Source organism: Callithrix jacchus, chromosome 5 (genome assembly GCF_049354715.1).
Source record: "Callithrix jacchus isolate 240 chromosome 5, calJac240_pri, whole genome shotgun sequence".
Taxonomy (NCBI): Eukaryota; Metazoa; Chordata; class Mammalia; order Primates; family Cebidae; genus Callithrix; species Callithrix jacchus.
The window spans coordinates 57,521,943-57,541,439 of record NC_133506.1 but is presented as its reverse complement, the minus strand read 5'-3'; the positions used below and the strand labels follow the sequence as shown (position 1 = coordinate 57,541,439).

The 19,497-nt window shown below is 54.4% G+C and overlaps 1 protein-coding gene and 1 pseudogene across 2 annotated transcripts in view; both read right to left on the bottom strand.

Moving 5' to 3' along the window:
- Positions 1–12,016: 12,016 nt before the first annotated feature.
- LOC118153645 (uncharacterized) lies at positions 12,017–13,791 on the bottom strand (annotated as a pseudogene).
- CDH4 (cadherin 4) overlaps positions 12,017–19,497 on the bottom strand; it is a 667,678-nt gene continuing 660,197 nt past the window's right edge. For both annotated transcript variants that reach the window (XM_035299088.3, XM_035299089.3), the window contains 2 exons: positions 18,620–18,784; positions 12,017–15,950 (listed from right to left, as the gene is read on the bottom strand). In XM_035299088.3, coding sequence (XP_035154979.1) covers positions 15,744–15,950; positions 18,620–18,784 — 372 coding nt within the window. In that variant the 3' untranslated portion in view covers positions 12,017–15,743. The remainder of the gene's footprint in view (positions 15,951–18,619; positions 18,785–19,497) is intronic.

Below are 19,497 nucleotides of genomic sequence, written 5' to 3'. Positions count from 1 at the left end.
CCTCTAATCCCAGAACTTTGGGATGCCAAGTCAGGAGGATTGCTTCAGCCCAGGAGTTCAAGATCAGCCTGGGCAACATAGCAAGACCCCATCTCTACAAAATACACAAAAATCAGCCAACTGTAGTAGTGCACGCTCACAGCTACCCAGGAGACTGAGGTGGGAGGATTGCTTGAGCCTGGGAGGTCGAGGCTGCAGTGAGCTGTGATTATGCCATTGCACTCCAGCCTGGGCGACAGAGTGAGACCCTGCCTCAGAAAACAGAACACACATGTTTAGATCCTCACTCCCGGTACCTGTGAATGGGACCTAATTCGGAAATTAGGTCTTTGCAAATGTAATTGAGTTAAGGTGAGGTCATATTGGAGTAGGGTGGACCTTATTGTGACTGGTGTTGTTACAGGAAGAGACACAGGGACTCATGGGAGAGGCCATGAGATGGTGGAAGCAGAGGCTAGGGTGCCTCCGCAAGCCAAGGAATGCCAAGAGCTGCCAGCAGCCAGCAGGAGCTGTGAGGAAGGCATGGACACAGCCTCCCCTGGAGCCTTTGGAGGAAGCACGGCCCTGTCCACACCTTGATCTGGGGCTTCTTGCCTCCAGAACTGAGGGAGTACACTCTGTTATTTATACCACCTCATTCGTGTCCTGTGTCAGTGCAGGCCCAGAACACGAGCCCAGCTGGAGAAAGGGCCACTCGCTGAGGTTAGAGGGAACAATCTCCAGAGCTCACACAAGGCCGGGAATAGATAGGGCCTCTTCCCAGCAGTCAGAGTTAAACACCTCTTCATTTGTGGGGTGTTGCGTAGAAGGAATTTTCCTAATCACCAAGGAAAACATGCTCTCTACACTAAATGACAAAGCTTAAAAGCAAGGTCTCCAAGGATGAAACTGTTATGTGACATGATAGTGTCCCACAGCAAAGCTCAAGAATGTTTGGGTTACAGAAACATCCAGCACCCAGCAAGGCAGCTGTCATGATGCCTGGCATTCAGTTAGAAAAAATGACCAGGCCAGCAAAGAAGCCAGAAAGGGGAACCGATAATGAGTAGAAAACCAACCCGTTGAAATTGACGTAGGAATGTGACAGGTGAGAGAATCGCCATGCAAAGGTAACTATATCGCGTGCTCAGGAAGCCAGCTGAGAGCCTGAGCAGAGACAAAGGACATATGAAATGCTCTGATGAGGCTGGGTGCAGGGCTTACACCTGTGATCCCAGCACTTAGGGAGGCCGAGGCAGGAGGATCACCAGAGCCCAGGAGTTCAAGACCAGTCTGGGCAACATGGTGAGACCTTGTCAAAAAAAAAGTATCTGACAAAACTGCTGGAGATAAAAACCACAGTGTCTGATGTGAAACTCACACTGGATGCAATGGACATGGCGGAGGAAAAGAGTCGAGGACTTCACAAGGTCAGGAGTTCAAGACCAACCTGGCCAACATGGTGAAACCCCATCTCTACTAAAAATACAAAAATTAGCTGGGTGTGGTGGTGCACGCCTGTAATCTCAGCTTCTTAGGAGGCTGAGGCAGGAGAATCCCTTGAACCCAGGAGGCAGAGGTTGCAGTGAGCTGAGATTGCACCACTGCACTCCAGCCTGGGTGACAGAGCAAGAGTCTGAGACTCCATCTCAAAAAAAAAAAAGGTAGAGGACTTGAAGATGTAGTAGTAGAAACCACCTAAAATATAACACACAGCAGGAGCGGGGGAACACGGGGGTGGGGTGGGGGAACACGGAGGGGAGCGGGGGAACACGGGGGAGCAGGGGAACGCGGTGGGGAGAGGGGGAGTGCGGGGGGAGTGGGGGAACCCCGGGGGTGTCGGGGGAACGTGGGGCGGGAGCGAGCGAAAGGCTCCAGAGCATTGGTGGACTGCATAAGGACACCAAGCAGGTTAATATGTCGGTAAGGAAAGCTCCCCAAAGAGGAAAAGCAAAAAAATTTTGAAGAAATAATGATTAAAGTTTTTCCAAATTTAAGGAAATCTGAGAAACTCAATGAACCTCAAGCATAAGAAACGCACAAAAAAACCTGACATCTACCAGGCACAGCGGCTCATGCCTGTAATTCCAGCACTTTGGGAGGCTGAGGCAGGAGCATCACTTAGCGCAGGAGTTTGAGAACACCCTGGGCAACATGGCGAAAACCCAACTCTACAAAAAATAAAAGTTCTCCAGGCCTAGTGATGCACACCAGCAGTCTCTGCTCGGGAGGCCGAGGCCAGAGGGTTTTTTGAACCTGGAAGGCGGAGGTTGCACTCCAGCCTGGGTGATGGAGTGAGACCCTGTCTAAAGTCTAAAAACAAAATAAACACTGACACCAAGGCACATAAAAAATCAAATGGCCTTAGAAAATTTTTAAGGAACAAAAATAAGGTTGGCAGAGTATTTTTGTCAGAATATTTGCATTGTTGGAAACAACACAAGCTGGAAATGGTGGAACAGCATCCTGAAAACACTGAAAGTAAACAACAATGTAAAATTCTATTTATTTATTTAGAGACAGAGTCTCGCTCTGTCTCCCAGGCTGGAGTGCAGTGGCGTGACCTTGGCTCACTGCAACCTCCGCATCCCGGGTTCAAGCAATTCTCCTGCCTCGGGTGTGTGCCACTGTGCCCAGCTAATTTTTTTATATTTTTAGTAGAGATGGGGTTTCACCATGTCGGCCAGGATGGTCTTGATCTCTTGCCCTCATGTTCCACCCGCCTCAGCCTCCCAAAGTGCTGGGATTACAGGCGTGAGCCACCGTGCCCGACCCCATGTTTCTTAAATAACTGTCTTGTCTGATAACACACTCTATATACAGCAATTATGAAAGACAGACACTTACATATACTTCTAAAGTCTGAGAGTGTCCTGTGGCAGCAGATGGCCAGACACAGGTGCAGGTACGCATGTGCCGGTGGCTTCCTGCTGTTGTGCACATGTGGAACGTTGCTTCTGTTTTGCTGAGTCAAAAGCACAGATACATTGAGGTGAACATACACACTGCAGAGTGGGAGTGGGCTTCAGCAAATGGCTCAAGCCACCGTCCCCCCCCCCCCACTCATTGCAGTGCTCCCTGGGGTTTTTATAAAACGAGAAGAATTTGGTAACACCCTTAGGTGCCCTTTAGAGGCCTCCAGTTGGTTACACCCTATGAAGGATTGACCCGCGGCCAATCAGAGACTGAAGTGGAGGCTCCTGTCTCATCATCACGGGAGTGGGGGTGCGGCCTGTGTGCTGCCCATTCTTGCCTGGAACTGGTGCCTGCTGCTCCTTGGCTTCTGCCTTAACTGCTGGTCACCCTGATTCCCTATTCTCCTGCCTCAACATTTTAAGTACTGTTAAATAAAGTAAGCTCTGTAAGCAGAAGGAGAGTTGTATCAAATGGACACAACAGTGATGAAATTGCACCAGAAATGGCAACTGTGTAGCCAAATATAGAGGTGAACATTCCTGTGAGACAAGAGATTGGAACAGACTCTTCCCCAGAGAAGTACAGATGGCAAATGAGCACACACAAAGATGCTCCGCGTCATTCGTCATAAAGGAAACACAAGTCCAAACCACAGTGAGACACGGCCGCGCACCTCCTGGAATGCACAAGACTGATGACCGTGCCAGTGCAGGGAAGGGTGTGGATTGCTGGGACCCTCACTCCCTGCCTGGGGGAACGGGACATGGCACAGGTGACCCTCACTCCCTGCCTGGGGGAACAGGACATGGCACAGACATTTTGGAAATCAGTCTGGCAGTTCACAACCACAGTCACCACGTGAGCCAGTAGTTCCACTCCTGGTGGCCATCCAAGAGAAGGCCTTTGTCCATGTCAAGAACTTGACTTCGACATTAATAGCGAGCGGCTTTATTCATAATAAACAAGCCAAATACCCTCCAACAGGTGGTTGGATAAAATAAACTCTAATACCTCACACAGGGAAAGTTATTCAGCCAGAAAAACAGAATGGGCTGCCCCAGGGTACAGCAACAATAAATCTCAAAAACGTTATGTTTCGCGATAGAGGCCCAAATCAAAATGCTGCATCCTGCGTGGTTTCGTTTATATGAATGTCAAAACTACAGGGATGGCAAATAGAATACAGAAATCCAGGGCTGGGGTTGAGGAGGCGATTGACTGTCAAGAGGCACAGAAAGGGAGAGTTTTGGTGTCATGGAAATGTTCCACATCATCATTGTGCTGGAGGTTACACAACTGGATACGTTTGTCAGAACTCATCACATTATATTTATGTTGGATATAGATACCCGGTGCCACAAAGAAAAATTAGCACTGAGACAAAGGATCTTTCAGCAATGCAATTTTTACTTCCTGCACTGCAGGAAGGGTACTCCCGGTAGCCATTGTGCCACAGTGTGCAATGAACAAAGGAGAACATGCAAATTTATCCCTTATGCATTTGGGGTCGTCCTTACTGCTGTGTCTGATCTCCATTGGCTGGAGCCAGACCTCACAATCTAAACTAAAACCCGATTGGCTAACAACTTAAAACTTTTCCAAACAGGTAACAGCAATGGAGAGCTGGGCCATGCCTGTGAGCATGTCCAGCACAGATATCTTGGTTAAAGTACAAGGACATAGAATGTACTACGTGCCTGTAAGCACGGCATGTCTAACAGCTACAGAGGATAGGGCTTAACAAAGTTATTAGCACTTAAGATTTATTTTTTAACAAGAAAGGAAACTTTAAAAAGGAAGCTTTCTACTTCCCACAATTTAAAATCAGTGAATTTTGTTGTATGTAAATTATACCTCAAATTGTTGTTGTTTGAGATGGGCTTTTGCTGTGTCACCCAGGCTGGAGTGCAGATGTGCGATCGCGGCTCATGGCAGCCTCGACTTCCTGGGCTCAAGTGAGCTGCATTCTTCAACCTGTTCAAATGTTGCATTTGCTCTTAGGGTCTTGGTCATAAATTCTTTGCCAAGGCCGATGTCTAGAAGAGTTTTGCCTAGGTTTTCTCCTAGAATTTTTGTGTTCTCAGATCTTAGATTTAAGTCTTTAATTAATGTTGAGTTTATTTTTGTATATGCTGAGAGAGAAGTATCCAGTTTCATTCTTCCACATGTGGATAACCAGTTTTCCCGGCACCTATTGAATAGGGTGTCTTTTCCCCATTACGGTTTTGTTTGCTTTATCAAAGATCAGTTGGTTGTAAGTATTCGGCTTTATTTCCTGGCTCTGTGTTTGGTCCTATTGGTCTGTGTGTCTCCTTTTATACCAGTGCTGTGCCGTTTTGGTAACTGCAGCCCTGTCGTATAGTTGGACGTCAGGTAATGTGATACTTCCATTTTTCATTTTCGCCTGTTGAGGTTCTTTTTGGTTCCAGCTGAATGCTGGCGTTGTTTCTAATTCTGTGAAAAAGAATGTTGATGTTTTTATGGGAACTACACTGAATCTGTTGATTGCTTCAGGCTGTATGGTCATTTTCACAATATTGATTCTTCCAGTACATGAGCTTGGGATGTATTTCCATTTGTTTGTGTCACCCGTGATTTCAGCAGTGTTTTGTAGCTCTTCTTGCAGAGATCTTTCACTCCCTTGGAGAAATATATTCCTAGGTATTTTATTTTTTTGCAGCTACTGTAAAGGGGATTGAGTTCTTGATGTGATTCCCAGCTTGGTCATTGCTGGCGTATAGCAGTACTACACTGATTTTGTAACCTGAGGCTTTACTGAATTCCTTTATTAAATCTAGGAGTCTTTTGGAGGAGTCTTTAGGGTTTTCTGGGTGTAAGATGATACCATTGGCAAACAGAGGTAGTTTGAATTCCTCTTTTCCAATTTGAATGTCCTTTATTTCTTTCTCTTGCCTGATTGCTCTGGGGAAGAAATTCAGCTAGTTTGCAAAGCAAGCAAAGAAGGTAGCAGCCTGGGAAAAAACATACAGGCAGAGAGTTCAAAGTGAGCAAGTCAGATTCAGGGCAAACAGGTGTGGAGTAGGGTGTGAGGGTTACTGAGCTGAACTCTCAGATCGTAGAGGGAGAACCTGTTCTCCCCGCCATTGAGATGGCTGGGCCGGTCATTGCGGGGAGCTGCCTCATGGCCTGCATGGATGCCTTCCCCTCTGTGAGTTGGCACTCTTCCCTGCACCACCAGCCAGGAGTGTGCCCTTTGTTATTTGACCCTCAGCCTGCACATGGAAGGCAGATGCTGGAGACATGGGGCAGTGGAGGTGTGTTTGGGACCAGCAGGGTGGAAATCCATCTTAGTTGGCATTGGGGGGTGGTTTTAGTGGGTGGAAGTTACAAAGAGGCTTATTTTGGCTTACCATGGGGTACAGGGGTACCGTGGGGGACCGAGCCATCCAAATACAGAACTGGCTCTCTTTGCAGGCTGGCTGGGCGAGTTTGTGTTGAGGACATTGCTGAGAGGATCTTGTCCTGCTGAGGCATAGATTGGCCCTTGAATGGCTCCAGTCAGGCTTCCCATGAGAGGTCCCAGGGCCCCACGGCATCCAAGACTCAACCTGACAGACCCCAGTAGGGCTGGCAGCTAGCGGTCAACACCCCAACTGTGGTGGGGACCCCTTAGCCTCCCTGGGCTCCAGCTCCAGGCCTGGAGGGGCTGAACAGGCAGACGTAGTCACAGCTGACAGAACTCTGAGAAGCAGCTTGTAATGAGCACCATTGGCTGGCAGTTTTTTTTTTTTTAATTAAAAGAAATTGTTTTTGAGACAGAGTCCCACTCTGTCCCCCAGGCTGGAGTGCAGTGGCACGATCTCGGCTCACTGCAACCTCTGCCTCCTGGGTTCAAGTGATTCTTCTGCCTCAGCCTCCTGAGTAGCTGGAATTACAGGCATGCGCCACTGCCTGGCTAGTTTTTATATTTTTAGTAGAGAGGTTTTGCCACACTGGCCAGGCCAGTCTTGAACTCCTGACCTAAGGTGATCTACCTGCCTCGGCCTCCCAAAATGCTGAGATTACAGGCGTGAGCCACCCTGCCTGGCTGGCTGACAGTTTTATGTTACCATGAGGGCAGCTCCTTGTCAAGGCAGGTCTATGGTTGGATTACAGCTTATTAATGAGATTGCAAATCACATGTCTCTCCTGCATGTGCCCACTCCCCCACAGGCCTGCGTGGTGCTCGATAAGCAGCAGGCCCAGGGAGAGAGACCTGGAAGGTCACCGTGAAGGTGAGACGAGGAGGACACTAGGAACCAGGTGATGGATGTCAGCTCTGCCCCATGGGAGGGGGACAGAGGGGAGACTCTGGGCACCTGGGGACCTGTGGGCCAGCTGGTGCTTGGGAGTGAATGAGGGGTGCTGAGCCCCATGTACCCCTGCCAGCCCCTGGCATCGCTGGCCCCATCCTTCACCCCTGCCATCCACACTTGCCCTGTGTCTCTGAAGCTCCCCCATAGTGGAGTCTAATTCACTGCCCTGTGACTGTGGGTTCAGCCATGTGACTCACTTTGGCCGAGGGGATGTTCATGGGGCATGTGGTCCCCTGAGCTGAGAGAGCTGTGGTGACTGGGCTACTGTCCTGTGTTGCTGTCAACAGTGAGAGTGGCTCCTGCCCAGGCTAGCGTGTTGGTCAGGAGGAGGATGAGGGAGTTGGGGGCAGAGCCTAGCAGCCTGGCTTGGACCAGCCAACCAAATGCTGACTCTACTGCTTAGATCATGTTTGTGTTTGTTACACAGCAGTATCTAGCTGATACATGGTCCCAGCAACAGAAAAGTAAGCCCAGAGGTAGCTAAATGACACTTCCAAGGCTACACAACCCCTCCTACTGGGAGCTGTATAAGAAATGGCCACCGAAACCCTCTATCCTGGCAGCTAAGGGCTGAAAGGGAGACCTAGTTTTCCTGTTGTCCACCTCCTCGATGTCTAGGTAGGACTCTACAATATCTTGATTTTTTAATGTTGACAATTGTGGTCAGCTGAAAAATCCACCCCCCTCCCCACAAAAACATATCAGGTCCAATTTCCTGGAATCCATGAAGGTGACCGTATTTGGAAATAGAGTCTCTGCAGATGTATGGAATTAAGGGTCTCAAGGTGAGATCTTTCTGGACTAGCACAGGCCCTAAATCCAATGGGAAGTGTCCATATATAAGAGGGAGACAGAGGGAGGTTACACTGAGAAAATGAAGACGGAGGCAGAAATGGGAGTGATGTGGCCATGAGCCAAGGACACCTGGAGCCACCGAAAGCTGGAAGAGGCAGTGAGGGCTTGTGCCCTAGGTTCCCCGGAGGGTGCTCAGCCTGCCGACCCCTTGATTTCAGCCCAGGGACACGGATCTCCGACTTTTGGCCTCCAGGACTGGGAGAGCATAAACTTGTGTGTTTTAAGCCACCCAGTCTGTGGGACTTTGTTACCTCAGAAAACAAATACAACAGTGTATTCAACACTGTGAAGTGCACTGTGCCAGTCGGACAATGTCTGAGGCTGGGCTGGCCTGTGGTCTGCAGCGTTGGCCCCTTCTGAGCCCCCTGAGGGAGCCCCTGCCTGCCCCATGCTAGGGTCTCAATGCATCCAGCCCAATCTCTGCCAAGGTCACAGCCCCTCCCTCATGCACCTCAGCCATGCTTGAGGTGAAGAGCCGAAGCTGTGTCCTCAGGCCGCTGAGGGGTATCCCTGGGATGGCTGTGGTTTCAGGGGCAGGGACAGCTCAGGGGCCCAGCAGGGATTACCGGGTGTTGTCCTTGTCCCTGCCACGCCCTCCCAGCTGGCCCAGCTGGCTCCCCGTGCCTGGCTCAGGGTCGAGGGGCCAGCAGCAGGGAGGTCAGTATCTTGGACAGCACCCTGCAGCCCACTGAGCCGAGGAGGGCAGTGTGTGTGTGCTTGTGTGTTTGCATGAGGGCATGTGTGTGCGTGTGCACATGTGTGAGTGACTGGGGGGTGCAGGGTCCCGCAGCTGGCTGGACCACTCCTCTTTCGTCTGCCCTGCGGGTGGATTTGTCAACACCTGGCTGGGCGGCCAACGCCATGGGCCAGTGGCTCTGCCTAGCACAGGCCTGTGAACTGACCTCTGAATCCTCCTGGGACAGAGGAGTGACAGCGACCCCCATTCTGTGAAAGGACCCAAGAGAAGGCCTCTGGGCTTCCCTGAAAAGGGCCCCAAGCTGGATTTTTCAGGTCGTTTGCCAGGCCCTGGCCTCTAGGCCTGTAAGCCCTGTGCCATGAAGCTGGGAGGGGGGTGCTTTGCAGATCAGCTGACCCCCTACCTGGACCTCACCCTGGGAGTCTGATTATAAGGAGTGTCACCCCCAGGACTCCTGTCCCAGGCCCACAGCAGTTGCCTAATTGTGAATGTAATTAGCTACTTGCACCCTCAAAATTGGCAAGTGGCTAATTGTGCGGTAATTATCAACTGCACCCGTAATTAACCATGTGAGTGATTTTTTATTATGCAAGTCATTGTGCCCCAGCAAAAGGAGTGTGGGGCCGGGGTTGGGGGAAGGGAGAGGGTGGGAGGGAGGCCCAGGGCTGAGGGGGAGGAGAGGGGTGAGGGTAGGAGGGAGGTCCCAGGGCTGGGGGTGGGAAGGGAGTACCACCGTGTGCCCAGCCCTTTAGTCTGCCCTGGGGGGAGCCGAGACTGGGCTCCCAGCGCCACCCTTGTTTTTACAGGGGAGGCAGTGAAGGGCCTCGAAGAGCCTCTCCCCTCTGAGGAGTGCAGGCTGAGCTGGGCCTGGCTTCAGGCCTGGAGCCGGGGCAGCCAAGGCTGTGTCTCTGAGGAGCCTCCAGCAACTCTGAGGCCAGAGCTCTGTGGAGTGAGGGAAATGCCTGGGCTGTTCTGCCGGTTCTGCATCCTGGGAGGCCCCCAGGGCCACAGGGAGACCTGAGTTCAAACCCTGCTCATGCTGGGGGACTGCCCTTCTCTGAGCCTCAGTTTCCTCATCTGTAAAGTGGGGGTGACCATAGCTGATTCTGTGGGACCTGGAGTAAGCCCCTGGGACAGGTGGTGCTGTTTGTGTGATATAGCTAACTTAAGTTGGAACCTGTATACTGCCATCTTATAAAAGACAAAAATGTTTCCATTCTCCTCAAGGACTGCTAACCTTGGTTTCTGTAAATTGCTAGATCATTTGCAGGATGCAAAGAGAGGTAAAGCTGCATACCTTCTCTTATCTGCCAGAATTGCTGGCCTTTGTTTCCCAGAGTAAGCACCCCCAGATCATTCCATCCTGGCGCCAAGCAACTGAAAATCTATGGATCCCACCGCTACCCAGACGATGTGTAAATGAATGCTAATCTTAGCATCTGTGAACCCTTAAATAACAATCAGAATGTCAAATAGTCCCCTGGCCCTTGAAATGTCCGGAACCCCCTCACCCTCCTCTCCACCCAGAAGGTGATTTGAATCCACTGGCCCTCGGAATGTCTGAAGCCCCTCACCCTCGTCTTAGCCTGGGAGGTGATTGACAGCTTTCATTCCCATCTCCACTCCCACTCCCAAGGTGGTTTTGCGGGTATAAAAAGGTCTTGTTTCTTTTCATTCGGGGCCACAGGTTGGAGAGACGTGAGTCCTCCATGGTCGCTGGCAATAAACCCTGCAATTTGGCATACTTTTGTTCTGGTGTTGACTTTCTGTGCTAAGTTCAATGCAACATTTGTGCCTGTCTTCTCCATCTGAGGGGGCTTCCTGGGCACCCTGGATACCCTGGATGGGCATGGAGTGCCTGTGAGCCTCTGTGTGGGAGCCTCCGCCACAAGGCATTGTGCAGGGAAGCCTCCAGAGCTCACATCCCTTCTCCTAGAGAGGACTAGGCCTGAACATGGCCCCCAGAGCTGCTCTTTGGGGACCAGCGGTGACAGCCTCAGCTGGGAGGGCCCGGGGAATGCTGGACCATGTGCCCACCGTACAGAGGGCCCAGCTCACTGCCAAGGTAAGCACCACCGAGGGGTACAGCACTGCTGCATGGCCTGTGCTGACTCTGAGGGGCCACTGAGATGGTGTGCCACCATCCCCTGATGCCTAGGTCTCCAGCAGGGTGCTTCCTCCGGCCACTGACATGTTTGGATGCACACCCTCTGCAGCCACAGCCACATCAACAGATAGAACCACCAAGCTCCGGAGTGCATCCATGGATGCCAGGTGCCGCCTGCATCTCTCCCTCCATGTGCTGCATGTATGTGCATGAGTGCGTGTGTGCACATGGGCATTGCGTGCATGTGCATGTACAGCAGGTGTGCAGGTGTGCCCGTGTGTGCAAGCATACACCTGTGCACACGCGTTCTGTGTGCCCCCGCCACAGGGGGAGGAGTCTACAGGGCTGAGGGGCCATGTGCTCATCCCTCCAGACACCTCTGGGCACCAGGACCCTGGAACTCCTCCCAAAATGCTTTGATCCCCCTCTCTGTCCTGCTCAGGCCTCTTCTGCAGGAGCATTTCCATGAGGTGGATGTATCCCGAGGACCGAGGGGTACTGTTTGTGGGGGGCTTAGATGAAGCTGACATGCTGGTTGGGGCATCCACATGCCTACACACAGCCCCCTGGGACATCGGACAAAGCCGGAGGTGGGAAGACAGGGAGGTGGGAAGAGAGGGAGGGAGGTGGGAAGAGAGGGAGGGAGGTGGGAAGAGAGGGAGGGAGGTGGGAAGAGAGAGAGGCGGGAAGAGAGGGAGGGAAGTGGGAAGAGAGGGAGGGAGGTGGGAAGAGAGGGAGGGAGGTGGGAAGAGCCCTGGGCCCAGGCCAGCTCCTTCCTTGCTGCCACTTATAGCATCAAACTCCCAGGAGTCTGAGAATTCCAAATTGATCTGGGTGTTCCATGGAGTCTGGGAGTTATAGCTGCCGAGATAAGAGGGAATGTGACTTTGCTTGTTAGCTTCACGTATACCTTCTAAACCCTTTAAATCACTGAGGCAGGTGGCATGTGGGCCCCACAGGTGTGAGGAGTGGCCCGGCTTCATTCGTTCTGTTTTTCGTCAGCCTAGAACAGTGCCTCAGGGAGCTCAGGGAGCATTGGCTGTGCAGATGGATCCCACCGTGGCCACCACCTCCCCCATGTGCCTGCACCTGGTGTCCCAGAGCGCAGCCTGCTTCTCAAATGTGTGGAAGAAAACCAAGCCAGGGTGAGGCCGCCTATGAAAAAGGGGGACTTTATTTAGTCTCTGGAGCAGCGCCCCCGCCCACCCGTGCACAGCCGCTCCGCAAGGCTCTAATCAGTTAGGACCAAGACTGTCTGGCACTAGAAACAGAAACATCAATTCTCTCCCCTTTTTTTTTCCTTTTTTTTTTTTTTGGTACAAAATGATACAAACAACAATACAAAATAGTTGTGCTGTTGACGATTACAAAAAAAGGTGGAAGGTTTGACCTCTCGATGCTCAGAGCTGCAAGTGTGAGTACGTCATACCCCAGTATCTTTCCCCAAAACAACCGTGGTCATGCGGGCTGCTACACATTTTCTCCATTTTCAAAAAGAAACATGCAAAAAAAAAAAAAAGGAGAATGAAGAAAGGAGAGAAAAGAAAAGGAAAACACGTTCCAATTGTACAGAGAGCTGGTCCCCGCTGGGCCTGCGGCGCGGTGCTGTTCCTCCCACGGACCCACGGTGCCTGGAGCTGGGTCACGTACTGCTCTGCGTCCAGGAGATTGTGTGTTGATTCTTTTGGTGTTACTCCTTTGAGCACTGGCAGAAATTGAGACTTCCCCTCACCCGGCTTTTTGCTTTGGAGAGAACAGAACCATAATCTCAGTGGACCATGTGTCGGCGGGTGCTCATGCAAGGGAAACTGAGGCATCTGAGCACTGGACCATTGTTGGCTGTCGCTCTGACTCAAGGCCAAAGCTGTTCAGAAAAGGCATGGTCTTAACCACGGGGCAGGGCCAGAGGCTGAGGAGGGGCAGAGCCCCAGTGGAGCTCATGCTGTTCCCACAGGTGGAGGCCTCCATTTTGGATGTGCCGAAAGACTAGAAAGAGACACCTCCTGGGCCAGAAGCTGGGGCTGCCCAGGCCCTGAAGAGCACTGTGGCCCTGGCTGGGGGCTGCCCGCCGACCAAGGCCAGGCGCTCCTGCCTCTACACCTGGCAACATAGGTTCCCCCATTGGCAGAACAAAAATTGCCTAAAGGAACCAAACCACGCCCGGGTGCTCTGCCAGCATCGGCCGCCCGGCCTCCAGCGGGTCCCCTGATTACAGACAGTCGTATCTACAAGCTAAGGAAGAGAGAGGTTCAACACTGATTGTATGCTTAGCTAATGCTAACTCAAGTCAGAGGTGGAGCTGGGAAGGTGCAGGAACCCCATCTTTCTCTGGCCCGCAGGGGCTCACTGGCATGGGGTAAAGGGGAAGCTGTCCAGCTGTCTGGAAACAGGGATGGCATGGGAAGCCCCACAAATGTCTCTCCAGCTGGCACTGCAGCTTCAGCCTGCGTGATTTGGGCAAAAGGAACGGGGGCTTGGCAGTGATTTGAGGCTGCGGGGGAGGAGGGGAGCCAGCACCGGCGTTGCCCAGCCCTCCTGGGTAGTGCGGCGGGGCTGGTGGGACTAGGGTCTTCTGGTGCTGGGTCCTGGGAACGCCAGCCCAGGGTTCAGGGAACCCAAGGAGGCCTGGAAATTTCAGCAAAAGGAGTTCATGCTGCCCTGGCTGCTGGTTATATTCACACTTAGACCAATCCACTCACACCCTCAGGACTGGAGGATGGACTTCCCCAAACAACAGCGATGCCCAGTCCCTCCACCAGCCTCAGTAGCCGTCCTTCTGACACCATGTCGCAGACACTCAGGGGCATTCTTCTTTGCATAGCACAGCTCAGAACTGGGGGACCCCAGTGCAGTCTGGTCGGCTGCCCCTTGACCTTTGTCCATCTCCTGGACTGGCTGTCTGCAGAGGGGGCGCCCAGCATGTGGCACAGTGAACCCTGCCCTCCCTAGGCAGCCATGGGAGGGCCGGATCAGACAGAGCCGGGAGACTGGGACCCCAGCTCAACTCTGGAGGCTGCACAGGGGTGGCTGTGAGTTTGGTTTGGGCAAGGACCCTGACGTCCAATGGGAACATGCCATGAGCATGGCAGAGACGTGCGCACTCAAGGCCAAAGCTGTTCAGAAAAGGCATGGTCTTAACCACGGGGCAGGGCCAGAGGCTGAGGAGGGGCAGAGCCCCAGTGGAGCTCATGCTGTTCCCACAGGCACCCCGAGGCATTCCCTGACCCCAGCAGCAGGTGTTGGGCAGGGGTCCCGGAGGGCTCCCTGTCCTTCCCCAGCACTGGGACCACCTTACCCAACACCAGGTCATGCCCAGGGCCCCTGGTACTTCACCTCCCTCCTCAGGAAGCCAGTTGTCAGTGGCCTGGGGAGAGACAGAAAGCTGAGCAAGCGCAAGGCTTCCCCACCTGGACCTGCCCCCTGCCCCAGCCCGAGGTGCCTGTGTGCCCAAAAATAGCCATGCCGGGAGAGAGAATGCGCCTGTGAGCTTGCTCATGCTGTGATGAACACAGGTGGCCTAGGGCTCTCTGGGGGTCCTGGGACACAGCCCCTTTCACTGCCCTGCAGAACCAACCTGCCCCCCTGTGTGGCTTCAGTCCACCCCACCCTGGAAACAGCAGTTGCCAGCCCTGAGGACTGCCTGCCCCCGACATGGGTCCATAGGAGAGGTGGGGCACTGTCTGTGGTAGGCAGAGGTGTCTGTGGGGCAGATGGGCACAGCAAGACGGGGTCTGCTGCCACCCACACAGGCTCACTGGCGTCTGGTGGGAATCAGGAGCACAGTGGCTGGGGACGGGGAGGCTGCCTCAGTCTGTTGGGTATAGTTCTGGTCACCATGCCCACCTGTGACTGCCCTCTCCAGGTGCCAGGGAGGGTCCTCCGTCCCTGCCGTCTACACAGTCCCCAGGGTGGTTGGAGCTGTCGAGAGCATCCTGGGGTTTGAATTGATTCGTGTCAAGGGGCCTTTGATGGTACCCCATGTGGTCTGGTCACAAAGGCCAGAGGGCTCTGGCCAGGGTTCTGCAGGACACTGGCTGGTTTGGACAACTCACTCTTCTGGACCAAAAGCGGAGGGAACCTGGTGGCACTCAGGGTGGCAGGAGGCCCTGAGGGAGGCCTGGGTTGACTGGGGGTGGAGCCCTGGGGGCGGCCAAGGGCAGAGATGGGGAGCACCCAGGATGACCCCTGGGACCCCCACCCGCTGGAGCTCCTCACAGCATTCCAGAGGGTGGGGATGGGGAGCAGCCACAGGCAGGGGAGTAGTGCCAGCCACACAGGCCCCAGGGCTTGGCCTCCCAGGGCTTTCTGCTGCTGGCCTTGACTCCCAAAGGGCCCAAGAGACCCCCAACTATGTACAGCAAAGGCTGCTGGGATTTGAACCCCACTCTGGGATTTGAAACTCTGGTTTCAAACAAGTCACCCACTTACTTTTTCTTAATAAAAGACCAAAATAAAAGAAAGACACAGTCTCCCCATTTCTGAATGATGCCTCCCAAGCCGAGACTAGCTGGGGTCGGAGGCCGCTGGGGACGGGAAGGTGGGACGGGCTGTCTGCTTGCTTTAGTCACTCCTGAGTTTGAGGGAATCTGATACATGTACCAAAAGGCACTTTCATTTTTTTTTAAACAGTGCTTCTGTTCTAGGAAATTCAAGTGAAGACAGAGTGCCTCTTGCTCTCCTCAGTGCCAGCTGGCCACGGTGCTGGGCAGCAGCCAGTGCAGGGCGCCGCAGGGGTGGGTGCTTGTGCCAGACAGCTCAGCGTGGGGGTGGGGGCCTCCTAACAGCACTAAGGACACGCGCAGGGAGAGTCCTGCTCAGTCCTCCTCCGGCGTCCGCGTGCGGCTCTCACTTCGGTCCGAGGATGTGAGGTCAGTTAATCCTCTTCGCCGCCTCCATACATGTCCGCCAGCTTCTTGAATCTGGGCCCCCAGTCGTTGAGGTAATCGTAGTCTTGGTCCCCGGAGCTGGACGAGTTCAGGGAGCTGACTGAGCCTGCGGTGGAGCCGCTCCCTTCATAGTCGAAGACCAGAAGGGAGTCGTAGGGGGGCGCTGTGGGGTCGTTGTCAGCGGCTCGGAGTCCCTGGGGGTCACAGACAGGGGGGTTAGGGTGTGGGGCGAGCTGTCTCAGTCCCAGGACCTGACTGAGGAGAGCAGGGCTCAGCTGAGGAGGAGGAAGGTGGGACACTGTATACAGTAGGTGTCCAATAAGTGCTCTCTGGGTGTAACTGAAGGGCATGTCTGAGTAGGAAAGGGCATTTGTGAAGACGGAGTGTGGGAGTGTTGGAGGGGAACTCAAATTCAGCAGCAGCCTGGGGGCAGGGGAGGGGAGGGCTGGGGGGGGCCTGTGGCTGGAGTTCAGCTCCTCCCAAGCCCAAGGCAGGGGAGGGGGATGTGGGGGAGGGGAAGGGAGGTGGCAGGGATGTGGGGGGAAGGTGAGGGGGGTATGGGGGTGAGGGAGGTGGGGGGAAAGGGGGTGTTGGGGAGGGTGAGGAGGTGTGAGGGGAAGGTGAGGGGGTGTGAGGGAGGGTGAGAGAGCTGTGGGGGTTGTGGGGGGAACGTGAGGGGGGTGTGGAGGAGGATGAGGGAGGTTTGGGGGGGAAGTAGGGGTTGTGGGGGAATGTGAGGAGGTGGGGGTTTGGGGGAGGGTGAGGGAGGTGTGGGGGAAGACGGGGGTGTGGGGGAAGGTGAAAGAGGTGTGGTGGAGGGTGAAGGGGTGTGGTGGAGAGGGGTTATGAGGCAGGGTGAAGGAGGTGTAGGGGGAGGTGGGGTGTGGGGGATGGTGAGGGGGTATGGGGGAGTTGGGATGTGGGGGGGGGTGAATGGGTATGTGGGGGGGTGTGGGGTGTGGGGGATGGTGAGAGGGTGTTGGGGGAGGTGGGGGGCATGGAGGAAGGTGTGAGGGAAGGCGAGGGGATATGGGAGAGGGTCAAGGGTGATGTGGGGCAGGTGAGGGGCTGGGCCCTGTGGCTGGAGTTCAGCTCCTCCTAAGAGGTCAGATAGTTCTCCAGTCCAGTGGACTCTTATCTGGAGGGAATGTGGACCTAGGGTGGGCCGTTATGAGCTCGGCACTCCCATGGACAAGCTTTGGCAGTGCGATGGATATTGCTGGAGCCCCACCCTCTGCTCAGTGCCTGTGGGTGCCACCTCCAGGCCAGCACCTGCTCCTCCTGTGGCCCTAGGAGAGGGTACTCAGCATCATTCCGTACCGACTGGTTTGTTGTTCTCATTTTTAATTTCTCCTAAGAGCTATCTATCTAACAGTGGCCTTTATTTACTGATTTATTTTTAAAGTTTTTTGAAATGGAGTCTTGCTTTGTCACTCAGGCTGGAGTACAGTGTCTCGATCTTGGCTCACTGTAACCTCAGCTGCCCATGTTCAAGAGATTCTCCTGCCTCACCCTCCCAAGTAGCTGGGATTACAGGTGTCTGCCACTATGCCTGGCTAATTTTTGTATTTCTAGTAGAGATGGGGTTTCACCATGTTGGCCAGGCTGGTCTTGAACTCCTGACCTCGGGTGATCCACCTGCCTTGGCCTCCCAAAGTGCTGGGAGTACAGGTGTGAGCCTCCATGCCCAGCCTAACAGTGGGCTTTAAATTATAGATTGGGCCGGGCATGCTTTGGGTCTTTACATTTGTATTCCGTCATAGACAGTAAGCGTCGTCGGCTCCCTCGTGGGCAGTCGTAGGAATTTCGTTTGTGGCCAGGAACACAATCTGCTTTGGGGAAACCTTTTTGTCTCTCTGCTGAATCATTGCCTGGGTTAGCTTCTGTTTAAATCAACTCCTTTAAAGTGAGATTCTGACCAAGGCTGAGATCTAAGTGTTGCTAAACCCCCTTTATAACGCAACTGGCATTGGAGAGCAGGTGGTGAAACCACAGGGGCTCACGTGGCTGGAGCAGGGATGGAGGACACAGTGATCCCTGCAGGGTGGCAGGCAAGGCCAGCCTGGAGCCTCAGAGTCACGGTCGGAGAATGCTCCCCAGGGGATTCTGCCCGTTGGCTTCACTACAAAGGAAGACGGGAGTGAAGGCAGGGGGTGCACATTTGGAAACTGAATGTCCCTGGCGACATTGTAAGAGATGTCTCAAATGTGTCTTTCAAAGGGGAAGATCGAAGTCTGGGGCATGCTGTTCATTGGCCCAGTCCCTTCAAGCCCTCGAATGTCAGGTTGGGCACATGGTCAGGCAGGTGGTCAGAAGGCAGCTCCTGCAGGCGGCCACCTCTGTGTGTTCCCACCTGCTGTGTCCTGATGGTGTGGGGTGTGGGGAAAGGGGTTGAGGGGAGGGTTGTGGAGGAAGAGTGGGGAGGGAGGGCAAGTTGGCCTGGGCCCTGAGACCAGGCTTGGGCCTGTGCCTGTCTAAGCACCTGGGTGGGCCAAACCCAGGATGATGGGCTATGTGTAAGTCAGTGCCTGGGGGGCTCTGCTGCTGCCCCCCACCCCCCGCTGCTCCTTCCTTGCTGCTGGTGCTTCTTCTGCAAACCCGAATTCTTATGAAGCCCCTGCCGAGCACCCAGCCCTGCATGTTGATCCTTCACCTGGCTCACAGGTAGGAATCTTTGTCCTTGGAAAGAGGGGCTGCTGAGGGAGGTGATTCACCCAGGCTGCCCAGCGGGAGTGGCGGGGCAGGCCTGGAACCCACGTCTGAGCTGCCTTGCTGGAGACAGCTTCTGTCTGTGTGTGCTACTAGCATTTATTTTTGGAGGAGACACCTTGCCTGGGACCCCCCCACTGCCGAGGGCACACACCTCGTTGATGAATTCACCGATGTCGCCTGGGTGTGGCACCACGGGCCTGACTGGGTACTGGGGCTCAGCGCCCACCGGCCGCTCATCCACACGACGCACACCGGGGGCTTTGCTTGGCACGTGCCCCATGGCTTCTGGCTGCTGTAGCTGGCTGAGGTCATAGTCCTGGGGGAGGGAGCCGGGGGAGTCAGGGCACCAGAAGAATCCGCCAAGCCCCCCTTCCAGCCTGCACCTCGCTTCCAGCCCACACCCTGATCTGTGACCGGGGCCACAGATGTGCCTGCTGCCCTGTGCCCTGGTCTCCAGACACCCCACAGTCACAAGCTGTCCCCTGCTGTGCCCTCCCGCAGTGCTCCACTTCCTCACCCTTCACCCCAATCCCTCTGGCAGGGATGGGGTCTGTGCCTGGCTTCCTTCAATGGCCTGGGGCTCACTCCGAGTGACCCCACCACCACGTTGCTCACCGACCACGGACCCCGAGTGCTCAGGTGGCCAGGAGCTGGGCCTCCGCAAGGCACATTCCTCATGCTTGTTATGGCCGTATTGTGTGAGGGGCGGGGAGGGGTCTGAGCTTTAGAGGGGCTAAGGATTTGCCCCAATTCCCCCAAAGGCTGGGGCAGACCCAGATTCCAACCAGCAGCTCTTATAGCGTACCCTCTTGGACGTCTGGTGCACTGCCCCTGGTCACTCACAGCCCCCTGTGCACAGCAGCATCGGGAGAGTGGGCATCGGTGTCCTTGGCCAACCCAGAGCCCCCTCTTATGCGGGCACAGGTCAGCACTGGGCTGGGGTCGGCAGCGGGAGGGAGGGAGGCGAGTAATGGAGGGGTCCCAGGATCCCCCCAGGGGATGCAGGTGCAGCCCAGGCCAGACCTGCAA